Raw genomic sequence first — 16,632 nt, forward strand, 5'->3', positions numbered from 1 at the left:
CAGCTAGGCTTGTGCATTTTAATCTACTTTATTTCTTGTGGTACTACAAAATAAAGTCATAAAAAGTTAAACCTCTTTTTTAGATATTCGACTGTATCAACAAGTTCAAAGATATATGATTCTGGAATCTATAGAAGCCAAAAAGTACACATATTTTGACTTTTTTTTTTTAAGCAAATAATATTGCCGTTATGCCATGGCATTATGAAACACTAAAAAGTAATTTTCAGTGCAAGCTTATTTACAAGAGAGAAACGAAATCATCTTCTGTGCCTCAATTTTTGTGGCCATTGCAAAAAAAAATTTATTATACTTCATGCTGTGACAGCTGTTCCAAAAAGAACTAAATTGCTATTGTAAAGTGATAACCTTACTTTAAAAATAATTGTTTAAGAAAGATGAGTAAAAATTAAGTAGAAGAAATAAGCTTTTCCAAGGAGAAAAACAGCAAACACTTTCACTGTAGCTGGAGGATAGATACAAAAGTGCGGCTCGCCTACCGATGGTACAGTGCTCTCCGTTCCAGCCCTGGCTGCATTCGCACTTGCCATCCTTGCAGGTCCCGTGTTCGGCACAGCGAGGGTGGCAGGCTCTCTGATTACATGCGGGGCCCGTCCAGCCTTCTTCACAGCGACAAGTTCCCCCCATGCAAACACCGTGTGAGCCACAGTCCACAGAACATATTTCTGTATTGAAAAAAAGGGAAAATAGAACAGGAGAGAAGAGTAATGAAAAGTGAGGAGGAGACTCAGCAAGCACTGCCCCATCTTAAACTCAAATCTGTGAAGGTGAAGAACGCCATCACTGAAAGTAACTCCTCAGTATTCATATACTGAATAAATTTCAGCATCAACTACTAAGAATGTAAGTGGTAGAAGTTTACTTATTTTGTCCATCATTTAATTTTATGTGCTGCTGTAATTGTGCATAAAATACACATGACAATTTTGTTATAAATAACTTCCTACATTATGTATATATATATGTGTGTGTGTATACACAAACATACAGGCTACTAACAAAACAGAACACATGATTTATAATGAGAGAAAAATACAGATACGTACATATGTCCAAAAATATCTTTTGGCAGCCTATAACACATGCACACATATATACACTGCTCCAAATTAATATAAAATTAATGAAATATTTCAGTGTCTAAGTAGGCATCTAACAGGAGTTGGATTTCACCCCTATAGCAATAATTAAAAAGGGGCTATTTCTAATCCTACAGTTTAAATTTTTGAAATGTTCAGAAACTTTCATTAAAAAAATATCTATTGTAGCATGCACATTAGCTTGCTTCTGAAACATAGACATGCTGGGTAAATAAAAGAAATAGTGTTTTTCCTATTCAATAAATTTTTATTGTTGACAGATACAAGTTGCTTAGCAAAACCAGAGTGGAAAACCAGTTTAATCACATAATTATTGACTCTGTCATTTGACAAACAAGATTTGTTAATTACTAGAAATACTGAAAGGAACACAGTGACCAAATGACTTCAAAAGCTATAACAATAGGTTAGGTTTTAAAAAGAATTCAGGTATCAGAGTAATTTTTTTTAAAAAAAAGTTTTCTTAAAAGTTTTATTTAACTAGATCCAACTGAAAAAGAGACAGAAAACTCTGAAGGGTATTTTATTTTTTATTCTCTACATATAAAGTTAAATAAAATTAACTATTTTCTTTTACTAAGACTGCAAGACTACTGTTTAATTGTAATAAAAATGCTGAACACTAAAACCCTGAAATCATTTGTAATGAACAGAAAATGTACTACAACCTTATTTTTAAATTAAAAAAAAAAAATGGTAACTGTTTATGTAGTCGTGTGTTCCTATTTTCCCCATTCATTGCCCAAATAACACCTCTTAGACACTGTAATTCTGTCTCAGAGTGCTGCAGAATTTTAAACTCTCTATCAAGGCACTATGAGAGTTGTAACATTTCTTATAAAAAACAGGTGAACTATTAACTGGAAGAGAGAGGTATGTGTTTTTTTTGTGCCACATTTTCTATCTCATTTGAATTAAAATTTTGATTAAGAGATCTAAGATGGTTTGATTAACTTCAGAGGAACAGAACGTCAGCTCGGCTCCAGAAGAGAAGGTTTCCTTCTGAGGTACCCTTTTTATTCCATCTAATCAATTTTTCATTAGGGTGAAAGTGTTTATCAGCATTTAGCACACTAGCTTTGAGCAAGGTGTGTCGATCTTTGTAATGAACTTATTAATTAGAGTTAATTTAATTGAAGTGGAATTGAAGGGCTAATTAATGGACAAACTGCTGATGAAGATAGAGGAAAGTTCTGTTGCTTTCAAACCTATAAACTTTCTGATGGAAAGAATTCATTTCTTCTCTGGTAGCAGCTTAACCAAATGTTTCTTTGGGTATGAAATCTATTGAATTTAGATATCTGAAGGTCATTTCCACAACAGCAGAAGAGGTAGCCAGTAAAATGTCTTGCTTTAGAATTCAGTTAGTTAGAAATTCAGAATTATCCTGCTAGTAAACTTGTAATCACAAATGTAAATTAACAACAATATTTTGGTAAACCTGAAAAAAGAATTGTGTAACAAGCAGATAAATTTGAGGCACATGAATCCAGATATTTTCCCAGGATGAATATATGCTTTTTGAGATCTTCACTCATCCTTCTAAGTAAGTTTTCTGTCCTTTTTTTTTTTTTTTTTTTTTTTTGCAGCTAGAGGCAATGTTTATTCAGTGCTAAATGACTTTCTTCCAGAGTACTATACTCATTATTCGACTCTGTATATTGAGAGTTGAATATATGTTAAGTTTCTGTTTTGCACGAAGATACAAAGATGAATAGGATGAAGATCTTTACTAAGACTAGACGGTCATTTTGTATACAGGTATAATTAGATTTTCCAATAGCAAAATCATTACATCAGCATAACAAATTATTCTAAATATGTGGCTTTGGCAGCCAATTCAATCTCTTGATTAACCTTTATATCTTCTTTTGCTATTCATAGCAATCTCATTGTATGAAGAAGACTGACTTACCTTTTGAATTATATAATTCAGAAATAATCCTTTATAAAATAATTCAGGTAATGTTAAATAACTTTATATGACGCAAAAAGGGGCTTTTTCGCTATTTCCTTCTTACTTGGATAATTGTGGGAAACAAATTAGAATAACAATATTTCAATAAGTATGACTTTATAACTAGTATTATTACGAGTATCTTAATGGTGGAGACATGAGACTGGAATTACGTACATAGCTTAAACATGCAAGTGATTATATTTATAAACTTATGTGAATATTTTTGGGGGCTGCATTTTTTTTTTAGTATAAAACCTGGAAATGTAAATAAATAAAAACAACAGAAATAACTAAATGTCTATTTTCATTACTGTAATTATAAAATATATTTTTAAGAACAGAAGACAAAACAAGTTAATGTTTTATTTAAAATAATGCCATAAACTTGTGCTTGATAAAAGTTGGTTGGGGATGATTTCCTCAAAGTCCTTAGCGAGACATTCAAGGTCCTCTATAATCCAGCACCCACTTCATGTTTTAACCCTTATTTATCTCACGCATGTAATTCGCTCTAGCAGTCATGCATTTTCTTACTTAAGTTTCTTTTTTTTCAAGCTATATGAATCAATCAATACTTCTATGAAGCAGTTTAAACATATTACAAACCTTGTCTGTCCCCAAAAATGTATGGTGAAAAGATGAGGGAGGCAGAGGAAAAGGCAGGGAAGGAGGGAGGGAGGGAGGGAGGGAGGGAGGGAGGGAGAGCAAGGAATAAAACTCAAAGGTCGAATATCTATATTTATGGGCTCAATAGAGGTTTTTCAATAGTACAAATGAGCCTGTACAGAACTTTTTTTTGCTTAGGCTTCCAGGATTCAGTGCGAAGTAGGTGAAACAGTGTGGCGCATAAGTCTGTCGTGCTGGTTTTGATCCATAGGGTAGCAGACATGTCACCCAGATTTCTCAAATTGCCAGTAAAGAGTGATTTGTAAAAATTACTGGTCTTTTTTTTTTTTTTTTTTCCTGAAAATAAGCATGTTTATTAGCTACCTAGCAACATTTCACTTAGGCTTATGGCATTAGGTTATACTAAGAAAAGAAATAATTTGCATTTCATAAATACCACATCTGGGGAAACATATCTATTCAATACTTTTATGTGGAAGCACCTCTGAATTGATGAGGAACTCAGTTTGACACACTACAGTTAACCTTTAGAATTCTACTACCATAACTATTACCACAACCACGACCACCACTAACTACTTCTATTGATGGTTAGTATTTGAGGAGTACTTACTATGTGTAAGGAACTATTCTAAGTGCTTATCACATATTAACTCGTTTATTACTTATAAAAATTGTATAAGGTATTATTATTATTATCTCCATTTCACAGATAAAGGAACGGAGGCACAGAGAAATTACATAAGTTGTATGACATCGCACAGCTAGTGAATGGCCAACCTAGACAGTTTGGCTCCAGAATCCCTGTTCTTAACCACTTAATGTTAAACAACAGGAGTTCAGAGAAGACTACAGTCAGTTTGGGTAGGATTAAGGTGGTTATGCAGGATGTTTTCATTCACTTGACATTGCTAATAATTATAAGTCATTTTTCTTTCTCCTTCCTCTCTTTCTTACTCTGTTTTTCCTCCTCCACTTTCCCTTTTCTTCTTCTCGCTCTTCCTAGTCTTCTTTTTCTTTCCCTCCTTCCTCCCTCCCTCCTTTCTTTCCGGTTATCACTTAGTTTTGTTCAAATAGCTTGAGTTTCCAAGCAAATTCATCGTCTCTATTTCTCACTTCTCTCCCCATCGCCTCCACTACCATCCTACCTACCCAGCAAGCCTCGTCCCTTCCCAACCTTCTCACCTCATTCAGAGACATGAACATCAACCCCAAGCTCCTTTGTTTCAGACTTCTGGCTCTTCTCACCAACTTCCATATTCTTTTTTTCTCAGCAAAATCTGTCTACTTTTTCCTTTAAAACGCCCCTCAGATCTATCCTTTTCATTTCTACTAACTCCAAACTAATTCATGCTCTCATCACATCACTCTTCTGAGAGAGGTCTCTGACTTGCCTTCCAGTTATCAAAGTCTCACTGTTCATACTTTGATGTAGAAGCTACACGATAGTTCTAAAATATTATTCTTAGCAAATTAGTGGGCCAACAGCTTACTGTGAGTGAATTTTCTGTTGTCTAAACTATTACTTCTAAATGTGTCCCCAATAATTGAGCCTAGCCTAATATTTACCTCCAAATACGTTGTCTTCACTGTCCCACGTATATAGGTATTCTCACAGTTGAATCTTTGCTAATAATAGTAGTAGTGGTGGTGGTAGCTATATTTAAAATCTATTATGGGCTAAGCATTGTACTAAGTACTTTATATGCAGTAACTCAAGTAATTCCCACAGCATCTCTGTGAAGAATGGCTTACAATTAAATCCATTTTCTAGATGAGTAAACTGAATCATATAGCAATTTGCTTAAGGGTTACACAGCTAAGTAGTAGAGACTAGATATGAACCCAAGCATCTGATTTCAGAGTCCATTCTCTTAAGTGCTTTCTAATACTGTTCCCTGAGTCAAAAATATTTCTCCCCTCCCCCACACTACTTTGAAAGCCACTATGCAGGAAGGTGGGAATGAGGCATTATTCTTTTATCCCTATAGGGTCTGTGGCAATGCCATGCACATAGCTAGTGCTCAATGACAACGTGACTGATTGAATAAAATTGCCAATTCTATTATAATCATATTACAAGCATACCTTGCTTTATTTTGCTTCACAGATGTTGCATTTTTACAAACTGAAGGCAAGGTCTTTAATCAGCAAGATGATTACAATTTGCTTTATTTCAATACTCACTTTATTGTGGTGGTCTGTAACCACTACATATCTCTGAGATGTGTGTCCATTAAACTCTTAGTGTTGAAATATTATATACATCACAATATCTAAATATGTATATTTTTTATTGTGATCATGTTTACTTATGTTAGCAAATAATTTTTAATTGAGGCTTCTCTGTTATGAGACAATGTGCTTAAACCCCCAAGCTATCCACAGGTCTCAAGAGTTAAGAAGACAGAGTACTTTACACAAATGAAAGAGTATTCTTTACGATAATACTAAATAAGAAATTTTAATGACAAGTTGACCATGCCTATTTCTCTCCTTTTTATAAGACAACAAATTTCATTACTTTTCATATTTATTTCTATAAATAATCACTTTAATAAACTCTACATTAAATCGAAAAGTGTATTAAATTTAATAATAAAAAATTACAATATGTTCATCTTTAGCTAAATAATATTAAGCACTCAATTGTACTACATTCATTAACCTCACCATTTGAGCAGTCGGGGCCGGTCCAATTAGGGTCACAGGTGCAGGAGCCACTTTCTTGAAGATATGTTCCATGACCTGAGCACTGGTCTGGACACATGGTCTTTAGTATTTCACAATTGCTACCACCCCATCCTGGATTGCAGTGACATTCCCCGTGGATACACACACCGTGATTAGAACAGCCAGGGTCTAGACAGTCAGCTAGTGTAAAGAACAGAGAACAACTTAATGATTGAATCTAGACGATATCATACATAGTGTAGGCAGAATAAGGAATTGAATCCCAATCAAATTTATATAAACATTTTGGATACTCAAATATTTGCCTACCATTTTCGAGAATTTGTTTCTGAAAAGTCAAATCATTATACAATAAAGCATTAAGAATCGTGCCATTTAGGTAACTGAGACTCTTGCGAGCATTTGTAATTTTCATGAATTACAAACATATGCTCTTGAGATTTCAGACTACTGCTCTCCGTTCTGCTTAATTAGAAAGTAATAAGTATTGGCTTCTCTATAACAAAATTGTATCGGCTGACCTAACCCACAACCATGGAGTGCTGACAGCTGTATGGGCCCCTCAAACTGTTTGAGAAATAAATGAGTTGCATACTCTCTATCCTTCTTAATTTACTTTAATGTGCTTTAGATGACGAGATTTAATTTAGCAATTTGACTCAATAAAACTTTACACTTGTAGGGTCAATGGCCTGAAAATTTAATTCCAGAGACTTAATTGTATTACTTTGTGTGTGTGAAGATCAATAAAATCAATTTGATTGAAGAACGGAAATGGTGCTTTTCTGCTTTTTGAAAAAACGACTGCACTGCACAGTATAGCATCTTGACTATCATCATTATATGGAACAAACCCATGAGGTTGTACTTTTTTCACTAGTATATTATGTTCAATATTCTGTCTTTCTAGAGATGCCAAAATGCCTACATTTAAGAGCTGGCATAAAAATGAAAAACTATTTAAAAACTAACAAAAATAGTCCTCTGTTGGTTTTAAGATACAAATGCCTGCTTATTTTCTCAGAGTTAAAAAAAAAATTATTCACACTACTGAATAAAAGAGCAAAGGGGCTCTTTGGTATTTGTTCTTTATGTTAGCTCAAATGCTAATAAAACAGTGCATCTATAAATATGGAAATCAAAATTACATTCATATGGAGGCATATAAAAAGGTTTATCTGCCAGACTAAAGACTACGACTATAATCTGTTTCTTTATACGAAGATAACAATAGACTTCTGTAAATATTGACATGTTTACCTTCTTCACAATTCTCTCCTTTGTATCCTGAGTTGCAAGCACAAGAGCCCATGATGCAAATCCCACGACCCCCGCACTGCGGGTCAATACACTGGGTAGTCGGCACATCACACTCGGTGCCCTTCCAGCCGCTGAAACAGAGGCAGCGGCCCTTCGAGTACTGCCCATTGCCACTGCACAACACTGGACAGGCTGCTGTGAAACAAAACGCGACAGAGGAATTAACAGCCACATTTTCAAGCGAGATTCTGAAAGAAAAGACATCACTGGAACAAGTAGTACGCCAGGTTTTCCCCTTTCTTTCCCGTCTTGGTAGTTTTCTGAATTACTCGTGTTTCCATGGCTTATTCATATTGGCTTAAAGAAAAAAAAAATCTAACTCACATACCTCTCGAACAATCCGGACCCAGAAATCCTGGAAAACAATGGCAAGTTCCAGAAACACACTCTCCATTTCCATGGCAATTTCGGGGACATTCCACCACAGACTCTAAAGAAAAGAGAAAGAAGAAATGCTTATTGTGTAGTCTGTCTCTCACACAAGGTAAACTGTGTCACTTTGATCATTTTAGCTGCATTTTGAAGGAAGTATGGATGGCTTGCTGCATAACCGAAAAAGGATTCGTTTATACTAGATCATTCAAATAGAAAAGCAAAATAATGCCATTCCGCATGCAGTGTTTTCATGCTGCACCGTCTTCCTCCAAGATACTTCCAAATTATATTTTCTTCCGGTGCTTCATGGTTTGTTACATATTCATAAATGAACAATTTAAAAATATTTCTCCCATTCAATCTTGGGCTTTAATTCCCTAGGAATCACTCAATATCAGTGAAGAGAATTCAGTTTCTATTCAACACAGTGTTTAGGCTGTAGCCTGGAAGATGCTTTGAAGACTGTTCTTACCTATAACGATGGTATTAAAAGACACCTGCTCCGCATTTTTCCCATCATTATAAAAGGCCAGATGCCAGATGCCAGAATCCAAGTACTGGATAAAGCCAGCCTCGTGGAGGCTGACAGACCGTGCCTGTCGCCCTGCTCTTTCGGACTCGAGCAGGTTCCGCTGCTCTCTTGCGATCAACCTGCTGCCATCCAGGAGTTCGACAAAGTCATACTGAGGACGAGGACAAGTAAAACGGTTTAGTAGTCAGAAATATCACTGTTGTGGCTACTTCTCTCTTTCCTTCTTTACTTGACACTTTTCTCCTTTGCCCTAATAAAGACAACGTTTGAAAAACGTTCCGGTTGACAGGTCTTCTGTGCATAGCATTCAACAGGGACGATAAAAACTATCTACCGCACACTGTTGTATTTAAACTTCACAGGTCAGGTTTTCCCTTATGGGGCTATGTGGTTTCCAAATGCATCTAATTCTTCTGACTGATAAAAAGTTTGATGAGTTTAGGCAGTTTGGGGGATACAAACATAAATCTGTAATGTTCCAAACTCTGCAGCCGTATTTTCGTGAGACCACTAGATGGTCTCTTAAGATCTTTTCCTCCTAGCTAACGCTCATGTAGTAACAACTGCTATTGAATACTTAACTCTGTGCCAGGATTATTTTTAATCCTCCTAGCAACCCTTCGAGGAAGGCATTAATATTTACACTTTAGAGATGAAGGAAACAGAAACTTTGGAGCATGGGCAAAGTCAGATGCCTGGTGGGCAGCGGAGCTGTGATGCGAGCTCAGATGTACCTGGTGCAAACCTTGGGCTGCCTCCTCCACACCGTTCTGTCCCTTTCCGTGACCTGACGTAACCCTCCCAAATGCTGGAGAGAGACCTATGGATTTGTACTTAGTTATGGTTAGGTTAAAAACATACAACAAGATGCCTTTACATCTCTGATCGGAAGCCTAAAAAATTAAACAATGGAGCGGTTCCAAAGGGATGGCAATGTCAGTAAGCATGACCAATTATTACCATGTCCGTCATCATCACACTTAGTTTTTGCTTTAGTAAGATTAATCATAAACATTGGGTAGCTAGGACAATTTAACCGAAATATTTAAAGATAATTAAAAGAAGGCAATGTGATTGGTAATAGTGGGTAAAATTTCGTAACCAGAGATAGTACAGTGAATTTGGAAGTCACCGCAAAGGCTTTCTGACATAGTTTAATGAGCTTGCTAGATAACAGTTTCTTAAAAGTTGAGTGATTCCATTTCTACAGATTTTTTACCCAGTTTCATTTTATTCCTGAGGTGTGTGCTTCTGGTAGAAGTATGCTACAGTACTGTATATTAATCATTAATGTTATAGCACTGTACATATGAATTATCAATATTTTACTTTCCGACAGAGCCCTTAAATGGAATTTCTTCAGAGTTTTATTTTCAAAAAAGTTTATTATATAAATCCCTTAATGTGACCAAGTGGGAATTAAAACCAGTTGTTAGAATTCTGAGAACCACTGTTCTGATCACAGACCTCTACTGTTACTATCAGACAGAATTTAGAGTATCTAATTCAGTTTCTGACATTAAAATTTTTATTTCAATATAAAAGCATTTTTCTTTGTATGTATGGTAAAACTGCATTATAACATCATTCAACTGTGAGAAAAATATGAAAAAGCTATAACTTAATTAGCATTCAAAAATTCTATTGCTTTTATATCTTAACAAGGATGAAAATAATGATTGGTATGGCTATTTGACCTGCAAAATCTCACTAGAATTGTATTCCAAAATTATCAGAGAAAAATTAATTCAGTGCTTTTGAAAGGTACCTCTATCTCAAAAAAGCCACTCATTTTCTCATCAGATTTAAATGTTTGTATTAGCATGGCAGACACAGGAAAGGATTTCTTCTTATAGCCCCATTGCATATAAACATTTTTTTTCTCCTCTAACATTAAACGTAATAAATGAAAAATCAAAAGGGAGGAGATTTTGAGTTTTTACGGCTCTCTCAAGCTCATACTCATAATTATCACCTTTATCATTGAAATCACCATTTGTATCCCACTAAGAACAATAAAACAAGGCTGTAGTGGTGGGTGTGATGGTGTGGGTGGTGAATAGCTGACGGTTGTTGAGTTTCTATCCAGTTCCAGGCTCCTCTATAGGGACACCTCACATATGTTACTCAGATACTTAAAGACAAATTCCCTACCTAATGCTAAAGCCATCTGTACAAAAAGTAAACAAATTATATAAAACAGAAATATTTAATAATCTTTGTTCTTAGGGTGTAAAGAAATCACTTTAGGGTAAATTGAGTGACGTGGGGTTTGGTTTATACTACCTATTCATAAGATGGAGACTTTTTTTGTGTGTGTAGTGGGGGCGAGTCTTAGGATCTTATGCGAGTTTTAGGAAGAAATTCAGTCTCACCACTTTGGGGAGCTATCACGAGACAGAACCTATACTTGATAGAGGTATCTTCATGGTTCACTTTTGAATGGTTAGGTTATCCATACACTTAATTCAGTTGTTGAAATGATGAGAACTCACAATCTATGAATACTTAACTATGTTCTCAAATCTACTTTTTGGTTGGTTGGCACGGTCTTGCTGTAAATCGTTGGAACATAAAGGAGGAAGAGATTTTATAGATCGTCTGATCTAATTCTTTCATTTTACAGATAGACACTAAGGTGCACAGAAGTCAAGTGATTTGTTCAAGGTCACAAGGTCAAAAAGTGGTAGAGGTGTGCGTTGAACCTAGGTTTCAAACTCCCATTCTAAAAAGGCTTCATGCAAATGCTCTTAAATGATACAGTACACTATTAACTGTAAAGCATTAAATTGCTTTCTTGGGCTTCTAACATTCTTGGGAGAATGAACTGGGCATCAGGGAGAAGAAAGTCAATTGATTCCTTGGCAACGATCTAATGGACAGTTTTATAAAGGGTCACAAAGACTTTCCAAACTCAAGTGACTATTCTGAATGGTTGGCCAATTTTAATTATTTCAGGTTGATTTATTTAATGTTTCCCAGAAACAGAGAAATGTTCAATTTGAACTGCTTTATAGCATATTTCATGTTTAAACACTGAACTCAGAAATAGTTGTTTGCTCTGCTGATCTTGAATAAACCAGGGTAAGGAACTCTAATAAAACTCTGGAGCTTAAGAAAATGAGGAACCTACTTAAACAATATATTGTGATAGAAAAGTGGATATCACCTATGTTTTGTTTAAATACCAGCAGAAATATGAGAAAACCTGAAGCTGCACCTTTTATTTCTCTAATCTTATGTAGTATATATAACTTGCAAAGATCTTTAATCTATACAGTGATGACACAATAATTTTTTTTCCGAAATCATTTTTGGAATTTACAGGTTACATGCTCACTGTTGCGCTATTAGCTTACGGGTATGTATCTTGAGTTATACAAAACCAACTTAATCATCTATGTGGTTTCAGCGAAAAAATATTTTTTCTATTTCACTGGAATATTGCTGTAAATGCAATCTACTTGTTATCACTGATGTTACAGAAACTTACTTATTTTTAAGAAAATCTGGTTATTGCAACCTAGTTAGTGTTGACTATAACGTAACATGGAGTCAAATAAAATTGTGATCTAAAGTTTAAAATTGGATACTAGTACACAATAAAAAAGTATTTGATGTATAAGGATTAAAGGTATTTACTTTAATAGTCTAGATCTGAAAAACGTTAAATAAAAAGTTGAATACACCAAAGCATGATATTAAAAAATTTTACAACTATAGAATTTGTGTATATATATGACACTTTCCCTGATCCACAATATTAGAGAAGGCATGTTCAAATTTTCTTACTCATCTTTCTTTAAATACATAATTTCTTATTAGTATGTAATCAATTTTTCTTTATAATTTTCTATTTTATATTCCTATGTTATAGGAAAAGCATTTCACATAAAATTATATAAAATAAAGCATACATGAAAACCTTTCAGTCCTCACTTTATAAATCAAATTAAAATCAGCATGAAATTCTAAGGGAAAAAAAACTTTAAGCTCATCCAATTGTCAATTTAAATTAACCATTTATTATATTTTTGTAATTCCTGTATTTACTAATACAATAGTTGATCTTGAGAAAAGTTGGCAATCCAATTTTAAGGTAGGCGATTTAAATAATTTCTCTTAGACACAATAGGACCTCTTTTAAAATACAATTTCCAATTTCCACACCATGACCCAGTATTAGATTATGAAAAAGCCTGTGGAATTATTGGTGGTGCCTCTCTATCTGTGACTGTTATTGTGAAGTGATCTGCATGCAAGCGAATTGACTTTAGCATTCTTTGAGTCTCTGATATAAGAATGTCTTAATTGTTTTCGGTACCACACTAAAGTGATTGATCATCCGTGATTATCTGTGCAAGTTTTTTTGCCTCTTTATTTCATTGTTCATCATTTGTAGATGAGAAATTGTGGCTCGAGCTGATGAAGTTCATATTTATGTTTACCTTCCAATAATATGTTTATTAAGAGCAAATCTGGCATAAAGTAAAAAAAAAAATACATTTTCAACAGACTGAATACATCTTTAAGATGAAAATGTTATGCATCTATTATATGAAAGGAACAAGATCATCCAAAATTACCATAGGATCTTTGTAAAACATTTGAAAAATCCATGGTGTTTTACTAGTGCTCAGATGATGGTCAATATTCATTAAGTTACAAGTTTTAGTACATTTTAATCAATCAATAATGGTTAAAGCAAGTCAGGAAGAAAATGTGGTTCTTTCTACTAATTCAAAAACCTCAAGATAAGTGTTACTTACAATCAAATTTCTTCTCACTGTAAAAGATCAATACAAAAGTGGTCGTCAAACAGTTAAACAGCTGAACTTAAGAAACCGAATAACTTAAAAAATGCAAATAAGCAGTTTTCATTTTATTGACAACAAAGCCTACTTCTACCTGAGTATGGGAAGGTGGTAAGCCTTTTCGGCCATACACTCCAATCAATGCATCCTTCTGAAGAGAGATATTGAATTTAAGAAACTGTGGCTGATCAATAAAGAGCTGTGATCTCCAGAAGACCCCAGGAGGAACCTCTTGGATTGCTCTTCGGCCAATATCAAGTTCTCCGGAATCTATGGTGTTATTTTCTTGTGTAAATCCACCTAATTTTCCTGAACGAAAGAGATCCATTGAAGAAGAATGAAATTTAAAAACAAAACAAAACAAAACAATGTTCTTTTCAAAAAATTCTTTTTGCTAGTCAGTCATTTCATCTTCCTCTGATAAATGAAATACTCTCATATAATTTTTGCTTTCGGATCTTTGATAGATATTGTTAGTTCAGCTAACACATTCTTTAAGATATTTAGTCAAAATCTGTTGACTTCCCCCAAGGTATGCCTATTACTGAAACTGTTTTCACACCTACAGTCTTTCTTGATCACTTGAAACAATTATCTTGCAAATTATATGTCTTGTTATTTCTTGGGAGAGATTAAGTCAGGTACTTATTAGTCATTCTCAACATACTAAGTGTAAATTAAGGCAGAATGGATTATGGAGATTTTCAAATCAACCCTAAAACAAACAACAGAACCAATCAAAAGCACTGATTCATGTAGTCCTCTCTAAACTATTTATTAGAATAAATGAAAAATCAGATGTTGGAAGGGAAATGGAGAAGGAGTAGTATGAACATCATGAGGAGAAGAGAAAAAGCAGTAAGTTTAAATTCTTATAAAGCTTTTGATGTAGGCTGCTACAACTTTTCCTCTTTCTTTTGACCCTCATCTCAAATTCACTTTCAGCATTAGCAAGCACGCTTGAATTACCCCTCTCAATGACCTTCAACCTGTAGAACAGACTCTTTGCTGCTCGAATCTCTGTAACCCCACAGAGACAATCTCCTCTCCTTCTGCATGGCCTGGTTTTAAGACTCGGCATTTTTTGGTATGGTGTTGCCCTTCCCTCTTTGCTAAGGTTCTCTTTCCATTTTTCTGAAGGGGTTAGTGATAGATGAGGTTTTATAATTTGCCTTAAATGGAAATGAAACAATTTGTCTTTCATCTAAAGAGGGTCCACAAACGCTAAGGAACAGAATGAAATTGGACAAATTATCCTCTATCGATTCAATCTTTTAAAGTCACAAATTTACCTACTACTAAGTTTGTCTTTTTAAAACATTAACCTGATAATTAATTCAGACATTACATATTATGATACAATGTCTATTATATAATAGCCTCCAGAGAAACTGTTAATTCAAAATTTAGAGGATTAGATTTCAAAACAGAGAATTGTGAATGATCTTAATTTAATGACAGAGGAGTCTTCTGAATGCCTATGAAGAGTTTTTGCTTTAACTTTGAGTTCATTTTTGAGTGTCTACTAGGAACATATATAACTGTAGGTGATATGTAAAAATCCAAAAAGCAGAATCTTAGAGAGTGTCTACTCTGGTTTCCATGGCTTATGCCATGGAGCAACTATACCTGGTTGGGAAAACAACACCTGCAAACCGATAAATTAAAAACAACGTAAGGTAATATGATTAAGGGTCAGAGGAAGATGATAACACTGTAGGCTGGAGGCTGAAATAGTTAACAGAATAGTTAATTAAGTTGTGAGGTAAAATTTGAAGGGCATGTAAAACAAGGTTTCTGAGCTGGGGTGAACATCACAATTAAAAACATGGCATGCATTAGGGTGATGGTGATCAGAGAACTCCATCTTGCTATAAAAGAAGTTAAGAAAACTGGTTTTGGAGCTGGACAAACCTGGGTTTGAATTCTTGCTCTGTCACTAACTAGCTGTGTGACCTATGAGACCTAAGTCTCATCTGTAAAACAGGGATAGTAATAATGCAATCACTGGACTTGTAAGGATTACTTATACAAAGTGCTTGGCCCTCAGTAGGTACTGAATGAATGAAAGACATTAATGGGTTTGCCATGGGAGTTATGGGAGATAAGACTGGAAAGGGAGAATGACATCAGTCTGTGGACGGCCTTGAATACCAAGTTACAGAATTTGGTCTTTAGACTTCATGTTAGTGATTCTTTATACTTCGTGCTTTCAACTCTATCCCAGAGCGTTATTCTTCCCCTTTTCCTGAAGATGTATATATTTACTAGCATTACATTACAATGCATATCATGTACGGCATATTTTAAAATTAGATACTTGAAATAGTCTTAACATAGGTTAATTGTACTTCAATGCCATAAAGGCATTTATTTGTCCCTGTGTTGTTTGTATGTCTGTGTGTGTGTGTGTGTGTGTGTGTGTGTGTGTGTACGTATAATCGGGAAAAAAGAAATTCAACATTTCTAAGAAACATGTCTTAGTAATCACTGATGAGTATGGTGAATATACAGCTTAAGGCCTTTAGGGTCTAGAGTAATTCACAACAAATTCACACTGATAGATAAATGTGAAGTTTGAGGGAGAGTATATTAACAGTAAATGTCAGGATTGTTTCTACCTGGACTACTGTATCCTGAGATGAGACATGTACCATCTGTTATGAAGGACACCTATAGTGAAATGGATCAGGCCAAAGGCGAAATGAAGTCATTGTTCCAAGGACATTAAAGTACAATAGGGTGGGGAGCTAGAAGTAGAGATGAGTTAGGATACAGATGCAAATAATCCAGGTATGAGGAAGGAAGCTTAATAAAAATACATTAGTTACAATCTTACTTCCCTCTTTTTTCCTGATGTTCATAATCATGGCAGTTAATAACTCTTTGGCTGTCTTGTCTATTTTTCTTGAACTAATTTCGTAATATAAAATGTTCTAGGGGACAAAAGTTAAAGACTGGGTTATAGAAATCATTGTAATTTTTCATGTAGTATATCAACATGAAGATTATAAACTACATCGTTCATTGAAATTTTAAATCTTTTATGATAGTTATACATGTTCATTTAGCAAAATTAAAACATATAGTAAATAAAAAGAAAAAATATATGATCCTACCATCCAGAGATTATTTTCGTTTTCTATCTTACCAGAAATTTTTCTTTATTTGTAGAATGTTGAAATACCT

The 16,632-nt window shown here is 34.5% G+C and overlaps 1 protein-coding gene across 11 annotated transcripts in view; it reads right to left on the bottom strand.

The window, feature by feature from the left end:
* Positions 1 to 16,632, bottom strand: part of TENM3 (teneurin transmembrane protein 3) — a 766,204-nt gene that overhangs the window by 96,312 nt on the left and 653,260 nt on the right. For 10 of the 11 annotated variants that reach the window (XM_036228689.1, XM_036228687.1, XM_036228683.1 and 7 more), the window contains 6 exons: positions 13,538 to 13,752; positions 8,570 to 8,780; positions 8,051 to 8,152; positions 7,663 to 7,857; positions 6,382 to 6,582; positions 501 to 686 (listed from right to left, as the gene is read on the bottom strand). In XM_036228689.1, the coding sequence (XP_036084582.1) occupies positions 501 to 686; positions 6,382 to 6,582; positions 7,663 to 7,857; positions 8,051 to 8,152; positions 8,570 to 8,780; positions 13,538 to 13,752 (1,110 nt within the window). The remainder of the gene's footprint in view (positions 1 to 500; positions 687 to 6,381; positions 6,583 to 7,662; positions 7,858 to 8,050; positions 8,153 to 8,569; positions 8,781 to 13,537; positions 13,753 to 16,632) is intronic. The other variant, XM_036228685.1, reaches the window with a different exon arrangement.

This window comes from Rousettus aegyptiacus, unplaced genomic scaffold (assembly GCF_014176215.1).
Source record: "Rousettus aegyptiacus isolate mRouAeg1 unplaced genomic scaffold, mRouAeg1.p scaffold_m13_p_11, whole genome shotgun sequence".
In the NCBI taxonomy this organism is placed as follows: domain Eukaryota; kingdom Metazoa; phylum Chordata; class Mammalia; order Chiroptera; family Pteropodidae; genus Rousettus; species Rousettus aegyptiacus.